Raw genomic sequence first — 25,749 nt, forward strand, 5'->3', positions numbered from 1 at the left:
AATCCAAAGGAGGCATTGGATCTTATGCATTGTTTGAAGCTGGGTATGTAGTACATTGGATCTGTAAACTGTTGTAGTGGATTTGGACTGGAATTACCATTTCAAAATTATTAATTGTACTGCATTTTCAAGATTCCTGTTTTGCAAAAGTTTCAAGATTTGTGTATTCATATGTCAGATGCATTGCTGGCTTTTACTGCTTAATTGTAGACCAATCCTTCACTCTTTGTAATCTCTTTATCTAAAAATTCATTGTTACAACTCTTGAATATATGTATCCAAAGATCACCATCCACACTGAAACCCCTAAATCAGAATCTGCAGCCTAAAAAAATTAAAAGTGAATGCCTGCTAGCATAACATTTAAATTGCCTGTTGTTCCATTTCTGTCACATTTTAAAATCAAAATATCTACAAAGAAAGTGGAGAAGATGTGTGTAACCACCCCTCCACCATTCCCACTTTTTGCTATTCAAACGCAGTTCAATTTTTCAGTTGGTAAGTAACTATTGTGTTCAAATTCCTTATTTTATTTTTCTAAGCATTACATCCATTCGTTATGTGTTTATATTGTTTATGTATATCACAGTGCATGCCCATTCCAGTGGAGAAGGAATTGTAATTGATACTCAAAACTAGGTAGCATTGTTGTGTTTACATTGTTCGTTCAACTAAACATACACTCTATTGAGTCAAGTAAAGTATTAATCAAGTATGTAATTGATGTTTTAGACTTGGAAAGAGTACTAAAAATTCTACTCAAATAATGATACGCAAAATTTTACTTAAGTAAATGTATATGATGTGGAAACTACTCAAGTAAAGTAAAAAGGAAGGCTAACATCTCAATTACTGGTGTATTCACTTAAATTGAAATTAAACTCATATTCTCTCAACTGGAGAACATCTGGGTTGTTTTTTTTTTTTTAATTTAATGGTGTGCTTTTTTCATTTGCAGTTTTTACCTTCGTAATGCAATTCATTAAAGACACAACTAAAGATTTACTTTATATGTAGGGATCAGTGTAATACACATAAAAATAATAGGTTGTGTTTCCAAATTAACATTACATTCTGAAAACTGTTTTCATGTGCCAGTTCTGTGATTCCATCCATATTCTCACCACTGCAGAAATCATTGATCCCTACTAATACTAACATATATCTAACTTCAGTGCAGACAGCAACAAGGGAATACCTCTTCAAAGTTCTGGATGATCCAACTAAGAGCAGTGAATCACGGGCAAACTAGATTCTGGTGCCTTTGTTGTATAACTTTATGAACAATAGTACTAAAAGTGGCCCTGTAATACAGCATAAAAGTATAGCTGTGGTGGCATTTCTTTCATTTAAAACTCAGATTAATACTGTACTATCGATAAATCTGATTTTTTCAGTAACAGCCCAACAATTCTTTAACTGAAGAAATAAAAGACAGTGGCATTTAATAGAATGCATCATGTCCAGTATAGTCTGTGAAATCCGCAAAAGAGATTTTCAACAACTATTTAGAATTAGAGCTAAGTGATATTAGAAATTAAATTTAATATTTCCTATTCAGTCATTAATTTACATTTTCTAATGTGGTATGGGTTACCTAAAACAGTTTTGCTAGATCTGGAAGTTGAATAGTCAATCTGTAATTTGGTGGTATGTTTTCTAGAGAAAGTTATTGCTATCTAACATTACATTTTGCATGTTTGGATTTCTTTTTTGCCAGGTTAGCCATTGTTTTAAATAAGTCATTTTAAAATCTTTTTTAGCATTTCCATGTATTACCTTGAGCAGTAAGCAGAATGTAAATTTTGTTTTAATTGCTTGTATGTATTACCTAGAGAAAGTGAATGATATCCAAATAAAAGCTTTCACAGTCTCTGCTTCCTTCAAATATCGAACTGTTTGTAGAGTGTACAAAGTTTATTTGTATTCCAATACATACTCTGTCAAAATGAATTTGTACCAAGTTTTCTTTGGTGACTTAGTACCTAATTAAATAGAAAAACATTTATTTATCAATTTACACTTAGAAATTAGTAGAAATTATACATTTGTTTAAATATATACAAGAGTATATTTTTACATTTTCAGCTGTTCAGAAAATAATTCCAAAAGTATTCCTTTAGATATATTAGTATTGTGAAAAATATACAATTGATAATTCCTCAGTTTATTGAAACTACTTATTTTATTCTCTTCTGTTGTTTTAACATAAAATACCCAAACCCATTTAAGGGGCTGCAGGGAGCCAATGCCAATATATTGTTCCTTGTGGCACAAGAAAACAGAATAGCAATATTTGTCTCCCTTTTTGGTTTAGAAGCCATGGTTAAAGTCTTCTATTGACTTAATGTCAAAATATTCGTATGGATGTTAGTGCCACTGTAGCCTACTAGCAACATTGTCCTTCCACCCTTTAAGAATTCACTTTCAATTTTGACTGCCAAGAATACAGTATGTATGCCTAGTTTTATGCAGTACATGCAAAGCCATATTTAGAACTGTGTGTGTAATTACATAAGTTTAAAAAGCACATTTAATTATTACACCCTATACATTAGTGTTTAAGCTTGCTTGAGACAAATATGTCTCTATGTGTCAATGAAAAAGACAAAACAAAAAATCTTTTCAAGATTTGAATTTTACTATTTTCAGTTGATTTTATGTGCAATATTTAGACTTTTTGTCAGGGTTATTAGAGTCCAAAACAAATCAGTTTACTTCCATTTTGTGTGCATTTTTTCTAATACAGACTGGGAACCCTAATGGTTAAAATATAGGGCTTTAAGTTGCCTGTTCCTTGTTCAGTTCTTGTTTCTGACTCATTTAGAACCTAGGCAAGTTTCTAAGCTGCCTGGAAAAAGCACATAAATATTAACACAGTGGTTCATTTTAAATGTGGGATTAAAAGTGGGTAATTTTAAATTATTATGACATGAATTGAACTATATTAGGGTAAATTTAAAAAGGTTTATTTAAAGCTCTACTGATTACTTGTAGATATAATGGTACAGTGTTCTTCCCAGAAATTTTTTCCAGCCGGGTGGCATGAAAAAGTAGCCGGGTGGGGCAGGACGGGGAAATTTGGTAGTGGGGAAAATTAAATGTACACTATTTTTATTAGTTAATTATTATTAATTATTTTCCAATGCTCAATATGACTTCCTTTGACACTTGTGCCAGAATATTTTTATTAAATTTAAGAAGTATCCCATTCAGGATCCTGCAACCCTAACAAAAATTTTAAGTAACAATTGTTACGACATAAACCAAGAGGCACAAGTATTGTTGCTGTTGGAAAGAAAAGTGAAAACAATGAAAAAAAGTATGGGAAACCTAATGAAGAAAAATTAAAAAATATTCCTCAAAGCCAACTTGCATATGCATAAGGTGTCATCAGTTAAATATTTATTCTTCTTTTCTTCCTAGAGGCCTAGTTGCCTGCAGCTTTCCCATAAGCAAAGTCTCCAGGATCTGGGCCCTCCAAGGAGATCAGCATGAGATTATTTAGCATGCTTTGATTCATGTGATTTCTCAAACGTGTCTTGATTCTTTTAAGGGCAGAAAACCCCCTTTCACAATCAGCTGTGCTCACTGGGATCACTAGCCCAATATGAGCTAGTTTGGCTAAATTTGGAAACGACTCTTTGAGCTCTGTTGTCGTTGCCATTTTTAGTAAAATCTGTTTTGGACTGAAGTCTTTGTATGATTGACTACTGATCATTTTTTGACGCAACTGTCCATTCTTGCCTGCTACTTTCATATTTTAAAATTAGTGGGCTACCATTTTTGGAGTAATGATCAAAAAGAATTTCAGCAGACTCACTTGAATCGTGAGTTTCTGCATTGAAAACTTTTGAAAAGCAAGATTCCCTGACATGCCAATTATTTCCAGCATCTAGGTGCTTGACAATTGTCTCTAGGTACCAGTATTTATCACTCAGTGCATCCGGAAAGTATTCACAGCGCATCACTTTTTCCACATTTTGTTATGTTACAGCCTTATTCCAAAATGCAAATTTATGCAAATTTATTAAAAATAAAAAAACTGAGAAATCACATGTACATAAGTATTCACAGCCTTTGCTCAATACTTTGTCGATGCACCTTTGGCAGCAATTACAGCCTCAAGTCTTGTTGAATATGATGCCACAAGCTTGGCACACCTGTCCTTGGCCAGTTTCACCCATTCCTCTTTGCAGCACCTCTCAAGCTCCATCAGGTTGGATGGGAAGCGTTGGTGCACAGCCATTTTAAGATCTCTCCAGAGATGTTCAATCGGATTCAAGTCTGGGCTCTGGCTGGGCCACTCAAGGACATTCACAGAGTTGTCCTGAAGCCACTCCTTTGATATCTTGGCTGTGTGCTTAGGGTCGATGTCCTGCTGAAAGATGAACCGTTGCCCCAGTCTGAGGTCAAGAGCGCTCTGGAGCAGGTTTTCATCCAGGATGTCTCTGTACATTGCTGCAGTTATCTTTCCCTTTATCCTGACTAGTCTTCCAGTTCCTGCCGCTGAAAAACATCCCCACAGCATGATGCTGCCACCACCATGCTTCACTGTAGGGATGGCATTGGCCTGGTGATGAGTGGTGCCTAGTTTCCTCCAAACGTGACGCCTGGCATTCACACCAAAGAGTTCAATCTTTGTCTCATCACACCAGAGAATTTTCTTTCTCATGGTCTGAGAGTCCATCAGGTGCCTTTTGGCAAACTCCAGGCAGGCTGCCATGTGCCTTTTACTAAGGAGTGGCTTCCGTCTGGCCACTGTACCATACAGGCCTGATTGGTGGATTGCTGTAGAGATAGTTGTCCTTCTGGAAGGTTCTCCTCTTTCCACAGAGGACCTCTGGAGCTCTGACAGAATGACCATCGGGTTCTTGGTCATCTCCCTGACTAAGGCCCTTCTCCCCCGATCGCTCAGTTTAGATGGCCAGCCAGCTCTAGGAAGAGTCCTGGTGGTTTCGAACTTCTTCCACTTACGGATGATGGAGGCCACTGTGCTCATTGGGACCTTCAAAGCAGCAGAAATTTTTCTGTAACCTTCCCCAGATTTGTGCCTCGAGACAATCCTGTCTTGGAGGTCTACAGACAATTCCTTTGACTTCATGCTTGGTTTGTGCTCTGACATGAACTGTCAACTGTGGGACCTTATATAGACAGGGGTGTGCCTTTCCAAATCATGTTCAATCAACTGAATTTACCACAGGTGGACTCCAATTAAGCTGCAGAAACATCTCAAGGATGATCAGGGGAAACTGGATGCACCTGAGCTCAATTTTGAGCTTTTTGGCAAAGGCTGTGAATACTTATGTACATGTGCTTTCTCAATTTTTTTATTTTTAATAAATTTGCAAAAATCTCAAGTAAACTTTTTTCACGTTGTCATTATGGGGTGTTGTGTGTAGAATTCTGAGGAAAAAAATGAATTTAATCCATTTTGGAATAAGGCTGTAACATAACAAAATGTGGAAAAAGTGATGCGCTGTGAATACTTTCCAGATGCACTGTACAGCCCCCTCTTGCCTGCCCACCTCTCCATACTCCTTGCTACTGTATTAAGCTGCTCCGCCCCTGCTATTTCCATGTACACCCCCTTCTTGAAAGCCCACCTCCCCATACTTTTTGCTTGTGAACTCCATTCCGCCTTGTCCCCGCTATTAGCTTTAGCATCGAGTGATCGGCAATATCCCGTCCCATGCCTCTCCCCTTGCCACTTGCGATCCTGCTTCTAAAATATTGCCCGCTCGTCCCTTGCCATCTGTGCAGATCATTAGATCTGCCCGTGCCTGTAGATTTGCGGCTGTCATCTCACAATGTCATGTGAGATGACAGCCGGGCGCACAACTAAATTAGCCGGGCGCTAGGGAGAACACTGGTATGTTAAATTAATTTTTTGTGAACATAAATTACATCAATCAGTAAAGCATTATTTAGTATCAGTAAATGGTAAACATTGCTTCCTCATATAGCTTTTGTGTTCCACATTGATGCAAGTGGGTAGATAAATGTAATTATTTATTGGTTGACACGTTTTTGGTTTATTCCTCACTGAATCCTGAAGTTACAAAAATAGGTTCAGAAGATGGATATATAGATGGTGGGGTTTCCCATATACAATAGAACCCGATTTCTTTTAAGCAGTCATCACTCCAGAGTTATTAAATGTCTACAGATCAAGAGTTTGTTTACTCTTCAAGAATTATGAGGATTTCTAAAAGAGGAGCAGCATATTTTTAACTTCAATTCCAGACTAAGTACATTTATACTTTGTGGGAATTTTAACTTGAAAATATTATGGTATTTATTTAAGACAGTGTGTAGACGGTGTCAGCTCCTAGAAAATCTTGCATCCCTTCATGTCTTTACAGCTAGTATTGAAATATTAATTACACTACTAAAATGCAAAATGTTTTTGTTTGTATATATTATTTTATGTATTAATCTGTTATTTGTAATTTTGTGCTGTGAAAATACACATTGTGCTGCATCAGTGACTATATCTAACGTTTTTCTTATTTTAACCTTTGTCACTTTCTTACTTCAAAATAGCAAATAAAAATACATTAGTTTGAATTGTCCCTGCATCAGTATTTTCTTGAAAGTTTCTTATTACACCCCAGTTTGTCTTGAGGTTATAATATTATGAAATTAAATAACTGAACTGCTTTGGTTTTCATGTTATTTTGAACTATTTCAGGTAGTATTATTCCTTTAGCTTAATAGCTTTTTCTTCTTGAGTTAAAAATGTATTTAATTGGGAAATACCACATTAAAGTTATATCATTCCAGTATGCAGTATAATATGAATACACTGAAAACCATAAGAAAAGCTTACAATTTGTATGGATGTCTTCAAAGTATTCTAAAATGTATTTCTATAAATTTTTGCCCAGCAAATACAATACAGAAATAAACGTGCTGTTAAACATAGTATTACATGCATTGTAACTTTATAGTTCCTATTCCTTTGTAAAATTAGTTACATTCAACAAATCGTCAAGTTTACACTTTTTAATGAAAAATTATTTTTGACTTCTAAGTAAAATCAGCCAAAGATCAAATATTTTAAAAGCAGGAACTTTCTCGAATTATAATAATTTCATAAAATGTTTTGCACAAGAAATACATTGAGAATAAACAATATTTTTTCAAGTTTTGATTATTGTTAAGAGAATATTGACTATGAATGCTACTTACAACTTATAATTTATGTTTTTAATAGGCATAAATCATAAAAATCCAGATGGAACAGTGTTGAATTAAAATGCCATTGTAGTATGCTTTTAAAAGTAACCAAGTCTGAGACTATGAATGTAGACATTGAGGTCTCCATTAGTTAACATAAACCACAAAGTAGCTGTTCATTTTGAACAGCTGTTATGGTGACCTTGGTTTTATGGTGCTGTACGTGAACAAGTCCATGTGGTCTAGAAGTATGCAATACAGACCCAAGCTATTTTAAGATGTCTTTCTTCTACCTTTTACTGTATACTAAATTAAAAAAAAAACTAAAGGAGAACTGTCCAGTATGTATGTTTGTGTGGAAATTGGAATAATACAGAATGAATTTACCATTAAAATGTATACTCATAAGGAAACACAACTTTATATTCTTATTGTATAATTTGAGTAATTTGCTACCATTCTCAGAAAGAAGAAAATTTAGATTGACCATTAGTGTTACCAGCATTTGTGAATGATATGTACAAGGATTAGTTTTTAAAAGAAAATAAAGTGTAATGCTAACATAATGTATATAATATATAAGTAATGTGTAAGTGATTGACTTGAAATATATTTTAGATAATGTTATATTGAAGCTTTAATGCATACATTAATAATTTTCCATTTGCTGTCTTTAAGCTTGATTAATTGTATAACTGCAACAAAAATCTTTTTAAAAGAGAAAAAAGAAACTTTATGCGCTGTCTGAAATTAGTTTTAAATTTTGGGCAAAATTATGTTTTATTATAGGCTTAGATGTAAAACTTGAGTTAAATATTCTTATAAAAACAAAAGGTGTATTTCTCCCCTGAAAATCTAATATTGTACATCTGTTGGCTTAGGCTGTGTGTGATCAGACTTTAACATGTAAAAGAAATGTTAAATTAGGCATGTCATTGTATACATGCTTTCCAGAAAGAATATAATTATGTTGTATCTAAACTTTTCAATTCATCTTGACAAGTGTGGTATTTCTCTAGTTTCTGCTTTGATGGATGTAAACTAAAGAGCACATCCCCCACCCCTTGTCTTTTTTGTGTTCATAGTGTAATCAATTGTCACAAACTCCTCCCTAACAAGGAAAAGGAACTCAGGTTTGTAGGAAGGTGCCAGTGCTAATTACATGGGCAGGGAAGACTAGTTACACAGCTTATAGTTGTCTGTTTTCACCTGTTAGCCAATAGCAGGACTATCCAGAGTGCAATAAAACAAGGTCACTGACCAGAAATTGATAAGAGGCTAAACAAGCTGTAGTCTGATATTCTGTCCCCAAGCACAGCTGCTGCAGTCATCACAAAAGAATCTCAATTCAAACAAGCTAGCAAGTTACCTAGCAGAATTAATGTTTTCAGTAACCTTTCTGAAACATGTTTGCAGTGTGCATCCAGTTACCGTAACTGTGGATCATAATTATTGGTATAATTGTACAGGTAATGTTGCGTTTTTTCCCTTTTATGTGGATCATTTAAGTGCATCATCGTATATGCTTTGGCTAAGTTAATATTGGGACTTACAGTATTTTCTGTATTTTATAACAGGAGTCAATTACTGGGACATATAAACACATTGATCTTTAATCTCTTATTTTAGAGTTAGATTTAGAGTTACATAAGGGGCTTTTTGTTTATGATGTTGTAACTGTTGAGAAGAAGGCAGGTTTTCATTAGGGATTTCATGTGGACTAATTCATTGTTTTATTTATTTTTTAATTAGTGGGCTTAAAGAAGTAGTCTTGTAACCTTTGCATTCAGCTTCAGCCATTCTGAACCTTTGAAAAACAGAAGACTTTGAGTCTGTTTACATACTGGAAATTTCAGCAGAACACGTGCAGCTGTAAAGCTGTCTTTATTGTAGCTTAGTAGTACTAGGGTGTTGCTTAGTGAGGCAGTTAAAATCTGCAGAAGTGATTCAATGCAGTATCATCAAAAGACTTTTAAGATTTTCAACTGGTTTATGCATTAGGTTTTACAAAGCCTGTCAGTCTTTTGGTTTATTTGTTCACTGCATTATTATTTGAATGTTAAATGTACATTTATTTGTAATGCCATACAGTATATTGTCTTTATGTCAGGTATATAAATTATAGTAAAGATATTTTTGACATGTAATGATAAAAATACATCATTGTTGTGACAGAAATTTTAATTTCAGTAGGAAGCATAATAAGAAATTGAGAATATTAAGGGTGAATGTTCCCTCATTATTTTCTCTCCTAACTGAAATTTATTCTTAAGTTTAAGCAATTTTCTGGAGCTTTAAAAATAAATTTTTGAAGTAAAAAAACACACTTATAACTTAATAATTAATAATAATTATAAAATGTCCAAATTCACTACTCCATTCATTTTACCTACTCTTCATTTCATTAAATTTGTCAGTGAATGCATTGTTATATAAACACTGCTGTGTATCAGCCTAAACTGCAAACTTAAGTTTGGTTTTTCAACAGAATTGCTTAAAATACTTTCTAAGCACTATGCCATAAAGAACAATATGGGCCTCACACATTATCTTTACATTAATCTTTGTCACAGAATGCTTTCTCCCAGGTGCTGACCATTATTTGTTGAGCAGAAGACAATATGGGAACATTAAGTTAAAGAGTTACCTATGGGTGGCATGTTACTCCAATAATAGCAGATATTTGCCATTCCATTCGTCAGCAGTTTTAATTTAAAAATGTGTTCTACACAAATAAGCAAGCTAGTATTTATTTTGTTTTCAATAAACTGAAGACTTGCTAAATTATATCTTACTTTTTATCATTTACTTGCCTTGTGGTTTTTTACTTATTTATTTTCTAAAATAATGCAGTTTTATTGTATCCATGGTTTTTTTATCTTCCAGTTTAAAAGAGTAAAGTGTAGGGTTTTTTGAGGTCAAATAAACATAATATATTTAAAAGAGAGAAGGAAAATGTTTTCAACTTTAGTGGCAATTCAATACACCACTACAGCTTAATTTGGTCAGCTTTTAACCTAATGATTTCTTATTTTAGGTAAGTTAAGATTACAGATCTAGTTCATTTCAGAAAATGAAGAGAAAAAAGTGTCAGTAGCAGCAATCTGGTTTTGACTGCAGGGTATACTGGCTCCAGAGGGTCTCTGTAAATTTGTAGGAGAGTAGCTGACTCATCATGCCTTGCATCTGAAAACCAGTTAGAGGTAGCCTACAAATCATTCATTTTTCAACATCATCATGGATGGAAGGTGAAATGCAATTGAGCCTCTACTCAGGATTAAGGTGAATGCCAAATACTGGTGCATGCAGCTACTTGTATATGTTTGAAAAATGGAAAATCCACGAGATAACTTTTAGGCATTACATTAACTAATGTAGTATAAAATGTACAACATAAACTATATTAAAAGAAAAGAAGCCAAATGATGTGTTCTGTAATTTATACAGCTCTAAAACAAAACATAGAACTTGAGAAAATTGAATATTCCTGTTTCAATGTTATCTTTTAGAAAACATCTCTTATGTCCAGTGTATACTGTATGTCTTTTAATATAATCATATTAGTCAAAAGAATGGAAAGAAAGGTAGTCTTTGACAAGAGGCTAGCAGTTATTTGGTGTCAGTGTGCATCAAGTAAAGGCAAAATATATCAACATTTTGATACTGTATTGACATAATGAGGAAGAATTGTTTCAAATATTTTAAAAATACTATTATCAAATGTGTAGTTAGTATAATGTCATTGCAGTCATAGCTTTTTCAATAAAAAGGCATTTGCACTTTAAGCAAAGTTTTGCAGTTGAAGGTACAGTACTATTATAGTTACATTGGTATTTTTTTATATTATTTGGCAAACTTATTTTTGAGCACTGAACTGAAATATTTTGACAGTGTCATTTTACAGTTGTGTTACTAGAAAAAAAGAATTTAAGGACTTGAAACGTTATTCTGTATATTAATATTAATGTTTTAAATATTATATTAGTTATGATCTAAATGTGTGCATATTCAACTTAGTATATATAAAGTGAACAATGGAGTGAAGCCATTCCTGTATTTGTCTATTCCTGTTTATGTATTTACTTTCATACAGGAATAGCAAAATCAAGGTTTGCATGCCACTTAAAACTCTTAGATGCTCATTTATTAAAAAATGTAGCAATTCTTACATATATAGTTATTAACTAAAGTTATATTTGAGTAGGAATGTTCATAATAAAGGAAAACAAACTTGAATTTGTCATGTTTTTGAGCAGTTTTGTCGATGATTGGTTAATTCTTTTTTCAAGTTAACCTTCATTGTTAATTTCTGGTCATAATTCTGTCATTATTTAACCCCAACTTGTTACATAACAGAGGGTTGAAAAGTTTAAAGTAGGCATACAGACAAGAAATAAACACTTTATTTATTTGTAGCCTTAAGGTTAAATAATATTTGATGGTTCACAGAGGTTTTAAACCCCTATTCAATTTATACGATCCTGTATGTACCCATCATCAAACCTTAGAGCAACTTCAGCTCCAAACTTCAGTTGCCTTCTTATATACATATATCTTGCTGTGTATTTATGGACATCTTGTATGGCCACTGCCTTAACTATTGATGGTTATGGCCTTCAACAGAAGGGGACAATTTGAATGACTACTTGTGTTTGTTCTGTATTGTCAGAAGTATCTTATTGTTGTGGTGGTGGTGGTGCATCCATGATGTGCACATTTGTGTTCGTATTTAAAAGAATTAATTCTGTACATGATGTGCTAATGTTCAAGTGCTTATTTACTTTTTGTATTATAGACCATGCTGAACTGAAATGTCGAGCACAACATGTGAATGGATAAATGAACAGTTTTATTCTGCTGTATGTTGAAACAAAGATTCTAGTTAAATTTCTAGTTTTCAGATAGTGTCAACATATGAGCCACTGCTCGCACGTTTCACAACATAATATCCATAATCAAACACATTTATTCAATTTCTCAATTACAAGTGCAAGTAACCAATGAACCTACCATGCACATCCTTGCACTGTGGAATGAAAACCATAGTACCAAGAGACATCGGGGGATTGTGCAAACTCCACACAGACAATGACAGGGCTGGGATTCAAACTATTTATCCCAGAGCTGTAAGGCAGCACCAATGTAATCATGGCTCCTGCAATAACATTTCGGTTCAAGATTAACTGATGTGAATGAAGCTACCTTTCAGCCTCGATTTATGTATTGTTATTAGACAGTTATAAATGTTTTATCCACAAAATATTGCATGTCCAGGATGGCTAACTTTACTTAGTAGTTGTTCAGTTCACACTTTTTAGTTAGACATCAAACAGATGTCTTTCAGTCTTTTAATAAGACTTTAGCCAAAAAAAGGGTTGTCAGTTAAAAGGATTTTAGTTTTGGAGTTTTGCTTTAGTGCAGTATAATAGCTATGTTCATATGACATCAGTAGTCTTTCAGCACCATGATCCTGCATTTGTTTTTTTTTCTTTCTTTTTTTTGTGTAACTTAAGCGGTTCTTCAGAAATAAAAGGGTTGTGAGATGTTAAGATTCCAGAAATTACAACAGCATTGAAGTGTTGTGCAGTCCAAACATAATCTCTTCAGACAGATAAACATACCACCTTTGCTTGTAGGTGCCTGCTAAGACGATGGAGCTCTTTCCTTGTTCCTGCTGGACAGTCCTTTTTCAGTTACTTGAGTTTCTGTTTTTAACAAACTACGGAATTTCTAAAAACATAAACTTTTACAATGTAAAGCCACTAATGAATCGTAAGTAGTAGAAAAATGTTTTCTTATGTGAATTTGCATTCCTAAATATTTCTACAATTTATTTTTTGATAAGTATGCATGCTTAATTTTGATTTTAAAATTTTGTTTTTTCATTAGGTTTAAACATGATTGATGAATTTTATCCATTTAAACAAACTATATTGGCTAAATTATGTCAATCTGACTAATAGTCATTTTCATTAAATAAGATCATTTTAAAATTACTTTTAGTTTATTTCTTGTGTTTTTGTTGTTGTCTCAACCTGGAAAAGAATACATTTGTCTATTACGTATAATCTTTAAAATGTTCTTTTCACTGTAATTTTTCATTGTTTTTTTATAAAAAACTTTTTTTTTATTCTTGCTTTGACAGCAACACCTTTCCCGAACAGCTTCAAGTGCTTCACTTGTGACCATGCAGAAGATAATTACAACTGTAACAGATGGGCTGAAGACAAATGGTGCCCACGGTGTAAGCAGTCAAAAGCAATAAATGTCATTTCATGGTGTGGCATCTGCTTTTTTTTCTTTTAGTTTGTATGCAGCATCATCTTTAGCTAGTGTGGGATTGATAATTATGTAAATAACAATACACTGTTTAGTCTTAAATAAGCAAAATGCACTTTTATCGTCAAATTAAGAGAGCTAAAATGTCTTTTGAAAGAAATTTTCTTGTGAATGATTCGAAATATGTGAAAACTGTAAGCCTGTGTTTGGAACAAAAGACTTTGAAACACTAAATTTTCAGGAGTAGGACTTTGACTTCCTGAACGATAATGTGTATAACAGATAACATCAAAATGTTATTTTACAAGTAAACTTTTGGAGAAAGAATAACTTAAATTTCAGAAATACTTTTATTAAACAGATACGGAATACTGCATGACAGTTCACCATTTTACAAGTCAGGGCAGAAGCAAATCAGTAACAAAGAGATGTGCGTTTAAGGAAGAATGTCAAGCTGTGGGATGTAGACATCACAGAGATACAGGTCATACGGTAAGCTTTTGTCAGTCTTTTAAAATAATTGTATATTAATATAAAATTATTCCTTTTTTATTTATCAGATACCTCTACTCAAATCAAACTGGCTTTCAAAAGGTCAGGAAACATGCAATATAATTTAGTGCTTAGCGAGATAATACAAAATTTATAGTCTCATGAGAATAATACTTCTGAAGTTATCATTAGAAGGTGGGGATAACTGCTGGACAAAAAAAAAAAACATTGCTGCCAGTTTAGAAAAACAATTAGTTTTCTTGTAGTAATTGCTATAATGATAGCCAAAGTAAAGAAAAATATTTTGTGGTATACTACCTTATATTGGAAGATAATGTAAAATGTATTTATATTTCAGGAATGCATCTCTTGTTGTGAAGGCATGGTCTGCAATGTTGAGGTCCCAACAAATCACACTAATGCAGTATTTTATATGGCACAGTCTTGGAGATCCTCAGGACCCAGAATTTCTGCAGTTAGCACTACAATTTTCTGCATTATAGTGCTTGTATCTTTATTTTCATGAAAAAAACTTATTTTAGTTACTGAAAACATAAGGATGATTAATTAAAACAGATGTACAAGAGAAATATTCAAGTGTGAATATATGGAAAGAAAAACCATTGTGTAATGGTGCAATGACATATCAGTCTGATGTGTAAAACAGTACTGAGAAAAGACTGTTCATGGAAATATTCAGTTGAGTTAATGTGAAACTAATTCAGAAACAAAAGGAACATATTACATGTTTAACTCATATGATACTTATCTGACTTATGCTTTGAATCTCAGCCAGTGACATTTTAAGGAAAACTCAACATGAGTACATTTTGCTTTTAAGTAAACATTTTTACTGCACTTCCAACGTCAGTAACCTATGTATATTTCTGATGATTTTATATGCAGTCTAGATTTCAGTACCTGTATTTATCAAGCATCTTAGAATTACTCTTAGGAATTGCACTAAAAGTCAGACTAGGATAAGAATGTGTCCTACCTCAGACTAGGACAAGAGACGTATACTGTATATGAAGTTACTTACACCTACACCCAGCTAGGAGTAAAAGTTCATGTTTGAGAATGAATAACATCACAATTTCATGGCAGCCTAAGCCGCAAAATGGTACTCTTACCGACGATATTGTAGTTGAAAATCATGATGAGCTTTGTAGTTTTCTGATAGTAACACTATGACTTCACCACAAAGATAATTATAAAAATAATAATAAAAGAAGAAGAAGAAGGAGAACATAATCTGGTAGATTAGTGAGCTAAGCTGCACTTCTTGTTGTAACTTTGCAACAACATCTTAAATAATGCCGTAACAAGCACCGAGATGGAAAGACTGAGAAACACACACTGAATGAAGAGTAAAGCCAGGTAACAGGCATGTTTATTTAACAATGAAAGGTCCACAGCTGTACTTTCAGAAAAATAAACTTTGTGCTGTTAAGGCCACTGGAAGCACCTCATAAAGTCACAGTTATATTGAAAGTAGCCCCTGTATATGTCGGGTTTACTCTTCAGGTGTGTTATGGTATACTGTGCCTCTCTGTGTGACTTTGTATTCTGTGAGGCTGTATTTATCCAATACCCCAGGAGTTTGCACCTGCCTTCTTTAAACTTCCCAGGCTTATAATCTATAATTTTAATGTTCCACGGGCTCATAGAACCAGAGGTCTGCATACTTGTGTGACATTTTGCTGTCAGTCAACCATCCTGCCCCACTTATTTTCAGGATAATATATTGGCTACCACAGTATAGTTTACATCCATGAGTAGCTGTGTGTTAATACTGTGATATGCTTGTGATTCACATATGCATGCTCATTCACACTTGGGGAAATGATCTGCATGTGGTGGTGATTTGCATGAATGCCGCTTGTGTTAACATTACCTCATGTGGAAAGGTGGGGAAATGCATTGATCTGGGTATTACCTCACATGTTGGAATGGGGTTCAAAGTCTGATAATTCAAGAAATAGTTGGTTGTAACATACCCAGATAATTGTTACTGCAGAGCTGCATTTTACATTTAGCATTATGAATATTTTAATTTTACCTGACAGTGCATGGTTTCTCTGTGTAAATGAAGCAATCACATAACATACAGGATTTGTTAGCAATTTTATTCCATCTCTGGCAAATCAATATTTTTTATGAGTTTATTGCAGTCCAGCATTTCCAAAACATTCTGCCTTTTTCCAGTATGTGTGTGCTAATCACTGCCTGAGCAGTCTTCTGGCAGCTGTTAGTGAGTTAGGACAGCTCACAAGCTCTCCTAAATCCTGGTGAAGTTAGGAGTAGTTTCCTAAATTAGGAAATTTTGATAAAAATATTTTCACTCCTACTCCTAAAAGTAGAAGCAAATTTGTGTCACTTTGAGTTAGCTGGAACAGTTTTCGTATTCTGAGACACTTGATAAATATGGACACAGGTAAGGAGACCTGGGTTTGCTTCCTGGGTCCTCCCTGCGTGGAGTTTGCATGTTCTCCCCATGTCTGCGTGGGTTTCCTCTGGGTGCTCCGGTTCCCTCCCACAGTCCAAAGACATGCAGGTTAGGTGTATTGGCGATCCGTAATTGTCCCTAGTATGTGCTTGGTGTGTGTGTGTGTGCGCCCTGCCCAGGATTTGTTCCTGCCTTGCGCCCTGTGCTGGCTGGGATTGGCGCCAGCAGACCCCCGTGACCTTGGGTTAGGATATAGCGGGTTGGACAATGACTGACTGACTGGTTCAAATCTAATAAAAAAAAAACATTTGTAATCTCATATTTGACATACTTGTTTATGCTTTAAAGTTTAAAAAGAGGAATGTCAAATCACATTTCCTTTAATTGAAAGGATATTTTGTAAAACATTTTTGATATTTAATTATTCATCAGGTATATTTATATGATAACTGTGCTTTGGTGTTTGTGTACATTGATACATGTAACAAAGTGTATTCAAATACATTTAATAAATAAAAAAAGTTTTAAGTCTGTATTATTTAATCATAGTACTTTTTTGCAGAACTGTTCAGTATTTTAAATGGAAATATAATATGCTTGTTCACAAAGACTCATGCAGAATGTTATTATTTGCAGTCCTGCATAACTTGGGTTTTATGTGACACTTGAATGTGATATATGATACTTCTTTCAGATTTTGTTTGTTTTCTTCATTGTATCTTTGTATATATATATTTATACAATGTATTTCATGACCATTGAATTTTGGAACTGTATATTATAAATAGACGTAAGAGTTTGTGATAACAAATAAAATGCACAGATATTACACCAAAAATAAAGATTGGTTGGATGTTAGTATTATTATATATCTATCACTGCAGCTTGGATCTGAGTCCTAATACATAGTGGGAAGGAAATCTCCTGAAGATATTTTTGTAATTATGTTTAAACCAAGTAGACGGGAATAAGATTTGTTTTGAAATCACTCTTTGTAACAATATCACATTTCTGAATTCGTCCCTTTATCGAATATTTTTTTACATAGTTATTTCTGCACTTTTTTTTAAAGAAATGTGGAAGGTCAAAATAAGTACAACATGGATATGAATAATACATTGGGTTTGTTAACATCTTTGAAAAAAATGAAGAGTCCAGTTTGTAATGAAATTCAAACATGCACAGAGGAACCAGATGCATAATTAAATTATCCACATTTCAGAAAGTGTTCTTAATGCTTATAGTAGATACTTTTGGTTTATATACTTGATACTGTATGTCAGCAACTAAATAAAACCTGAAATGATAAGAAATTTTCAAATTTGAAAAAGCTGTGATATCTACAGATCTATAAAGATGAAGCAAATCTTTTGTGTAGAATTTTATATAACTAGTATTGGTGTGCATAATTTGTATAGTTCTGTACCTCACAAAGTAGATTAGATTTTTAAATCACAGGCCAGCATGCAGAGTTCAAATCCCATTTGGTGTGTCATCTGAGTAGATTTTGCATTTTCTCATTTAACTTGTTTGAAATAAATATTTGGTTTTGCATTGCTTATAAAATACTGAAGCCGCTGCTGCTTTTAATTAAATAGCATAAATGTATATATAGCTTTCCTAGTAAACTAGTTTCAGTCAATCAGTGAGAGAGAAATGACTCACTGTAATTTGATGTGTTTCCATAAATGTATGTGTAAAGTGGATTTTAGATTTTATTTATGCCAAACTGGATGCTACATTAAACAGACTACTGCAGATTTCTTTGTAACTGAAACAAATAATAATAATTAAGGGGTTATTATATGAACTGGTAAAACAGTATACAGTGGATGAGACTGGTAATTAAATATAAATATACTTTATGTACACAATACCATTTTGCTCACCAACTGTAAATAAAAAATTAAACCTGATATTCTTTACATTTTCTGCATCATCTATAAATAAAATAGAGTATATTATTATTGTTATGTTATGCTTGCATTGGCTTTGTATACCTATGACTACAGCAGAGTCAACCTAAGTATTTTTAAGTTGTATATGTTCAACCATTGGCCACGATGGGAGCTGAGTCAAAGTCCTTGGGGACAGTTGTCCTGTTTGTATACTAATTTTTTTTTTCTCAGTATCCTGACTAAAAATATGTATGTCAGACCAAGTAAACATTGCATATCTTCTCATTTTTAAGCAGATTTTCTTTGGTTTGGAGATGTGTATGGTTTATTTATATTGTTGTTATTTATTTTGCAAATGCCCCTAGTCCATCTAACTCATAAGGTAAGGATGCGTTTCAGTTAGTTAAAAATGTATTTTACAGTTGGAGAACAGACAGATAAACTGTGTGTTAGGATCAAAGAGTGAGTCAGAAAAGACCTGAACCCACTAACTTTAGGTTTAACATCTGACAATACAATTCTAGGCCAGCCTGACACCTCTAAACTGTCCCAGAATAAGTTACTTTAGACATGTGCATGAGCATTTCCTGTGATGGACAGGTATCTATAAACCATCAGTGCTCCTTTTTGAACCAGCGACTAAAACAAAATAATGAAGTACAAATAACAATTCAGTCAATTGTAAATAAGTAATCTGCAAAAATAGTATATTTGCAGCTGTTTGTGCAGTAATGAAGGCCTGTAGACCTCAAGGATGTAAAGTGAAGAACACCTAATGTGAGGCATTATATTAAAAAAAACAATGAAGAGATTAGTGGCAACAAACCTGTATATCTCCAAAAACAACAGTGCTCTCCCTGTTTTAAGATTTTACCCACGATACCCTGAAGAGCACTGTCTTGACAGATTTGCCAACCAAATGAGAGAGTCTGTTTAGCCAGCCAAGGAACTCCTTTGTTAATCCAGGACTGTGCACAATTAAGGGATTGTTGGTCATTTCTAGTGTAAAGTATTCAGTTTGCTCAAAGGTTTTAAATTGACCATTTGAGTACTGCTTTGTATTATAATTGAGAGTTAATGGGTACCATTACCTTCATTATGGGCTTATTTGTGAATAAATTGTTGGGAGTGTTCCCATCCGTCAGGGACTGGCAATTGAGGGACATGAATAAGAATCTGTGGCTGGTTGCTTTTAGATTAAGAAAGCATGACAACTGGTGGTCTTTTTAAAGAATGAGTTGTTATCTTTGTTTACGTCAAGTAGGCAGACAGATAGTACATTATTTGTCCCAAGGGGAAATTCAGCTTTTACAGAAGCTCAAGGAATATTATAACAAACAACAACAACCCTAAAAAGCACTCAAGAACTACAAAAAAGAAGAAAGAACTTCTAAGTTAGCTAAAGTTAAGAGAGCAGTCACAGTGGGGCATCGTAAGGGTGAATTGCCGTAGGCATGGATGAGCCCCAGAAGCCTTTCTTGGCACACTTCTTTTGAATATTTTGTTGGCTAGAAGTACTTAATGGTGGCATGTCAGAGAGAAGATGTGCAGTATATTGGCCATCAGTTTTGTCTTCATTTTCTCCTCTGCCACTACCTCGAGTGGGTTGACAGTGTATCATGTGCATGTTGTTTCACCAATCCAGCAGCCTGTCACTGATATAGTCCCCCAAATACTTGCAATAGTGCACCACATCCACTCCCTGAATACAGACCGAACATAGATGCTCTTTGATGTGGCAAAAGGCAATAGTCAGTTCCTTGTTTTTGCTAATGTTGAGTTGCAGGCTGCAGCAATGTTATTTGCACCAAGAGACAAACTTCTCCTCCTGACTCCTATACTCATCCTCCTTATCAATCACTGTTTAGCTCTTTGAGAAGTGAAATTAAAGTAGATGCTTCATGAACCATATTAGATTAATAAAGTAATGATGCTCTATCATATTTTGAAACATAAAACATTTTATATAGCATTTAATAGAAAACACACCACTGTAACACAAGGTCTTTTAATTAGCATTTTCGAATTAAACATCTGCTGTATTTTGTATGTGGCATGTTACTGTGTTTATGCAGCTGGTACCTCACAACACTTGAAATGGGGCTCTATTCCCAGATGCTGTGGACTTTGTGTGTCCTCCTTTTGTTTGTGTGGATTGCCTTCTACATTTCCAGGCATGCTGTCAGGTTAGGGCTTTTCAACCCTTGTTGTCAAGAACACTTTGTAGCTGCTGTTTTTGCTTCAGCTTGTTTATTGTTAATCACAGGCCATCTGCTGCTATTAATCAAGCTTCTTCTTCAGTTAGATTGCTTGGATTTTTCGTAGTCTTTGAAGTTGTGGATATGAAGCACTGTATAGTTTACTTATTTGAAATGTACAGTGATATATTTTAAGAACATATTCATACTAGTCAAAAAATAATACACTGTTTCTTTTTTTTTTTTTTTACTAATCTTAATTTACTTCATTGCTTAGGTTTTACCCACTTGTTTAGCAAAAGAAATGAACTGAAAATAAGCAAGCACAGGGGTAAATGACTACATTGTAAGCAGATGTTTTTTGTTTCTATTATCAGTACCTGTGAGTGTTGGTCATGTGGGTTCTTTTAAAAGGTGCAAAATCTTAACACTTGAGAGAGATGTTCTGCTCTTTCATAAAAGACACTTGCCCTTCTGGAATTTTTTTACTAAATTTTCCTTAAGACACTACTGACTATAAACAGAAGAAAAACTGTGCTTTATTATAAAAAAGTCTGACTGCAATAATGAAGGATATTGTGGGTTCCCTATAATTATGTGAAGCACAAGGTGACAGGGAATTAAATAGACACACAGTATATAAGGAATGGTACACCATTTTCATCAAGTTGATGTAAAAGTACTTTATGTCCTTTATTTCTGTTATCAGAACAACAAATTTAAAATGTACATCCTAAACTCAATAAAATGTTATGCATATTAAAAAGATTGAACTTGAAAATACAGTGTGTGGGCAGCACAGTAGCCCAGTGGTAGCTCTGCAGCCTCACAGTAAGATGACCAGAATTCATGTTCCAGGTGCTTTCTTTGTGTAGGCTGCATGCTCTCCTTGTGTCCCTGTGAGTTTCCTCAGGGTGCACTTTTTTCCTGTCACAGGAAACATGCAGGTTAGGTGAACTGGCATTGCTAAATTGGCTCTAGTGTTTGTGGGTGTATGTGGACAGGTGCCCCATCCAGATGTTGTTCCTGCCTTGCATCCTGCAATTGTTGGGATGAGCTCCACTTTCCTCACCCCAATGCCCTGGATAAGCGGATTAGGAAAATGAATGAATGGACTATAATGTATGCAGAAAAAACTGAATGTGAATATGGAAAACACAATGTGATGTATCTGTTCATGCACATGTTGCAGACTATCAGGTATCTAAGCTCAGTGGACAAAAAAAATTGTCACTGTCCATGTAAGAGGTGATTCATACTCAGATACCAACAGGGGGCACCCCAGTATGAATATTGTTTTACAGATAGCTGTTTTGTATGCTACGATGTTTTGACTGTGATGAGGAGTAGTGGTGCACCACATGTGTTTGATTCTCTCTGTGAAAAACGACAGATGTGAATGATTGGCAAAACATTGTTATTGCTTTTGGCTGTGCCAAAGAGCATAGTGTACAGAAATTGTTGACTTTGTGGGTGTGTCAAAACCATACTGTCCAATGGGTCATCTAGCTATGGCATATATCACAGTCAACTGTTAATAGTTGCCAGAACTGGGGGCGAAAGATGGTGCTCACAGATAACGACTGTCACCGTGTGTCATGCATTATGAGAGCAAGCAAGACCCACAGGTGTCCAAGCTTTTATTGATCACTTACAAACCTGCTTGTGTAAATGTGGACTTGGAACTAACTGTGTTACCTTTGATGCTTCACCTCCAGAGTGAACACAGAATGGCTACACCATTCTTCCTAGATAACAATGTAACGTGGTTAGAACTGTGTATGACTGGTACAAAGAACATTTGGAAGCATTCTCGCATCTCGACTGGTCCGCAAAATCCCCAGATTTAAAATCCCCTATAAAATCTGTGGATTTGGAGCAACATGTGAAACTCCAGTGACCAATCTGGGTGTGTGCCGAGATTTGGTGGTGGAAGAGTAGATGATAATTGATGTTGCCTACTACTGCAAACTGATGGCATCCATGCCACACAAAACTGCAGTTGTTCTACTAGATAAGACTTAGCCAGGGTTGACTTTTTTTTTTCTGGTGTGCTTAGTTAAAAAAAAAGCTCTTTAACATTTTAAAGAATATACTCTTGCTGCTTTGTATTACTTTTTATTGAATTTTGTTCTTTAACAAATAAATTATCATGGTCTTAAGCAGTAATTGAAGCATGAGGCATAGGGCTTAGCAGTATAAAGTTGTGTAGATGGGGTTCCGGTAATTTCTGCTATTGGCTGCTAATGTATTTTAAAATTCTATGAAGGTGTGGAAAAAACGCATGTCAAACTAAATGTACATAACTTCAATTTTTTTTAGGAGCTATTGAGGATAATTAAATATTCAGCAAAGAAAATCGGAAAATGAAAAATGATTGTAAATGCTGCCACAGTATATTTCAGAATTACTGATAAAATCAAAGAGCAACTACAGATCGTGTGCATTTTGTTATCTGATGAATGGTCTGTGTGTTGTAAAGGAAATCTGACAGGTCAAATGAACACCAATGTAAGTTTTCCACAAGGTGGTTCTTTGTATTTTCCGGACTGTATAGTGGGCTGGAAAGTTTTAGAGATACAGACATTAAAAAATGCAGTTGTATGATTTGCATGCAATGCTAAATTGGCCGTACATTATGTGTGTACACCCCTTGATGGACTCTCTCCTGCCTTGCGTCCTGCACTTGGGCTGAGCTCCAGGATAAAGTATTCTGCATGGTGATTACGCACTTTAAACTGAACTGATTGATTGAAAGCAGGTTTGAAAGATGAACCGATGTCTTGAAAGGAGATAAATGAATTGAGTGGAGTCAAAATTTAGTGGCAAAGTAATGAATGCCGATTTTAGTCATGACTCTGAAACGAATGGGCAGAAGCGGCAGGTTACAATGACACTTGAGGCTCGGGGTGAAATCCTTGCGCTAAGAGTCATCATAACGGTGACTCTGTCGTCTGTATACATGCACGTGCCCTAAAATGTTCGTCGTGACTCTGGGGTAGTGCAATCCAGTGCAGGCGTGGAAATCTGTATGGCTTTGAAAAGGAATGGATAGTGCACGTCGGGCTTATCGCTTGGCTACCTCGATTAAGCAGAAGCGCGACTCGCTCGCTCGCTCACCCGCCCGCCCTGTCCTGCCGCGCCTGTTTTGATCTCATCGCCGGCCCCTCCTATCTCGTGTCAGTTTTCCTACCTGCTCAGGACGGCCGCGTACCCACCAGCCGAGTTTTTTTTTTTTGTTCCGACTCAGTTCGCACCTACGATCCGGAGGTCTTCGGCTGGAAGGTAACGTGCTGCTGTGTTCCTTCTATACGACGAATTAAGTTATTTCGTTGGTAGCTTAGCTTTAATAATGAAACCTTCGTCCGCGGTAAACGGTGCAAAACAAAACAAAAGCACTGTTCACCCAACAATGGAGTTTTTTTCGCTTGCAGCGCAACTACACCACACCTATTGATGTGTTTTACTTACCTGCCCCCATTGTAATTGTGCAGTTTGAACAAGCAGAATACCTTTGTGTGTCGTATGCACAGAGCCCATTTTTTTGGGAAGCGCGTGTTTGTTTTCGTGGTGAGATCAACGAGCGATAAGAGTGGCGTGTATCCTGCAGACCTCATGGAGGAGACCTTGCCGGGCCGCGCGTTCAGTGGGGCATGTGGGTGCAGCACTTCGGCGTTATTCTAAAGTGTCTTCTACTGCTCCACCCTCATTATATGAACGCAATGAAAGATATGCAGCGTGGATAGATGGATTGTGAGGAAGTGTATTCCTGGAGGGACCATCTCTTTGAAGTCAATGTCGTGACACTACGATTTATGCCGTAACAAGTCTCATAATGCGTGGCTTGTGAATGACAGGACATAACGTAATGAATCTCAGAAAATCCATATCCAGATCTGCCGTTCTGGCAACAAACAGGCAGTAAGTCAGACAGCAGGCATTGACAGGGTGCCAGTCCATCACAGGACCCACACACATTCTACCAACATTGAATGACCCAGCCAGCCTAACCCACACCTGTTTGGAGATGTGGCATAAAACCCACACAGACAATGGCTAGGTGTGGGGTCTCAGTCCAGGACAGGCAGCACATACTCTGGTTGGTGGATTGACACTAAAATTGGAAGAATGCAAGACACTAAGGAAGACATGAAAACATTCAAAAAGATCTGGACACATTTCAGAAGTGGGTGAGCACATGGAAAATGCAGTTTAATGTAGAAATGTGCAGAGGAAACATACATTCTAAGCGTAAGATGGTAGACATTGACTTACACAAAGCAACCTCTGAAAAAAGTTTTACCAGAGCATTTTCAGCATCAAAGCAATGGGCAGAAACAAATTAAAAAGCAAATCAAATGTTAGGTTATACTGTAAAAATTCTTGAATATAAACTGAAGAACATTATGCTTAGATTATATAATGCATTAGTAAGACCACATCTGTAGTATTGTGTGCAGTTCTGGTCATGCCACTACAAAAAAGACTTAACAGCACTAGAAGCTGTGAAGAGGAGAGCAACTAGGTGCATCCCAGGGCTTAAGAACATGTCGTATACCAATAGGCTCAGAGAATTAAACCTGTTTAGACCTTGGCAGAGGTGTGGGGACCTAATCCAAGTCTGTAAAACCTACAGAGGCATCAGTAAAGTAGGTGTAGAGAAATTCTTACAGCTGAAATTTGAATCACGTAGTTGAGGATACCAGTGGGAATAATGGGGCAGTTAATTTAGGACTGAAGCCCTCCTTTACGCAAAGAGTTGTGAGAGTCTGGAACAAACTACTGAGACATGTAGTTGAAGCAGAAACCTTGAAAACCTTTAAGAAGTATCTGGATGAGATAGTGGAACAACTGAGTTATTAGCTAAACCAATAAGCTTGATGGACCGAATGGTCTCCACTTGTTTGTCAAATTTCTTATGTTCTTAGTGTGCACTTGCAGCAGCTCTAACGCCACTTTGATTTTCATGATTATACTGTAAATGCATTCAGTCAGACCTAAATGCAACGCTTTTAAAAGTAAAATGATTTTTTTAAATTTGTATTTGTTTTATTTGAAAAAAAATGACATTGCTTACAGTCAATTTGAACTTATACAACAAATGACTTCAGAAAGTTAAAAAAAGAAAGCAGGAACAATAAAAAAGACAAAACCATAACAAAACAGAATTCAACCCCCACCCTGAAAAATATGGGTTTTATTCATGATCGGATCAAACGTCTACTATGTCACGGTTTTTTAGATCATACAT

The 25,749-nt window shown here is 35.2% G+C and overlaps 2 protein-coding genes across 3 annotated transcripts in view; both read left to right on the plus strand.

The window, feature by feature from the left end:
• lypd6b (LY6/PLAUR domain containing 6B) overlaps positions 1-18,528 on the plus strand; it is a 67,068-nt gene extending 48,540 nt beyond the window's left edge. The window contains exons 1-5 of one of the 2 annotated variants that reach the window (XM_028806532.2): positions 8,484-8,651; positions 12,819-12,954; positions 13,328-13,426; positions 13,823-13,953; positions 14,312-18,527. In XM_028806532.2, coding sequence (XP_028662365.1) covers positions 12,834-12,954; positions 13,328-13,426; positions 13,823-13,953; positions 14,312-14,479 — 519 coding nt within the window. In that variant the 5' untranslated portion in view covers positions 8,484-8,651; positions 12,819-12,833 and the 3' untranslated portion in view covers positions 14,480-18,527. Of the gene's footprint in view, positions 1-8,483; positions 8,652-12,818; positions 12,955-13,327; positions 13,427-13,822; positions 13,954-14,311 lie in introns of those variants that run through there. The other variant, XM_028806533.2, reaches the window with a different exon arrangement.
• A 5,147-nt stretch (positions 18,529-23,675) lies between these two features.
• lypd6 (LY6/PLAUR domain containing 6) overlaps positions 23,676-25,749 on the plus strand; it is a 195,974-nt gene continuing 193,900 nt past the window's right edge. The window contains exon 1 of the mRNA XM_028806535.2: positions 23,676-23,783. The gene's annotated coding sequence lies outside the window, so the exon portion shown is untranslated. The remainder of the gene's footprint in view (positions 23,784-25,749) is intronic.

Source organism: Erpetoichthys calabaricus, chromosome 8 (assembly GCF_900747795.2).
Source record: "Erpetoichthys calabaricus chromosome 8, fErpCal1.3, whole genome shotgun sequence".
Classification (NCBI taxonomy): domain Eukaryota; kingdom Metazoa; phylum Chordata; class Cladistia; order Polypteriformes; family Polypteridae; genus Erpetoichthys; species Erpetoichthys calabaricus.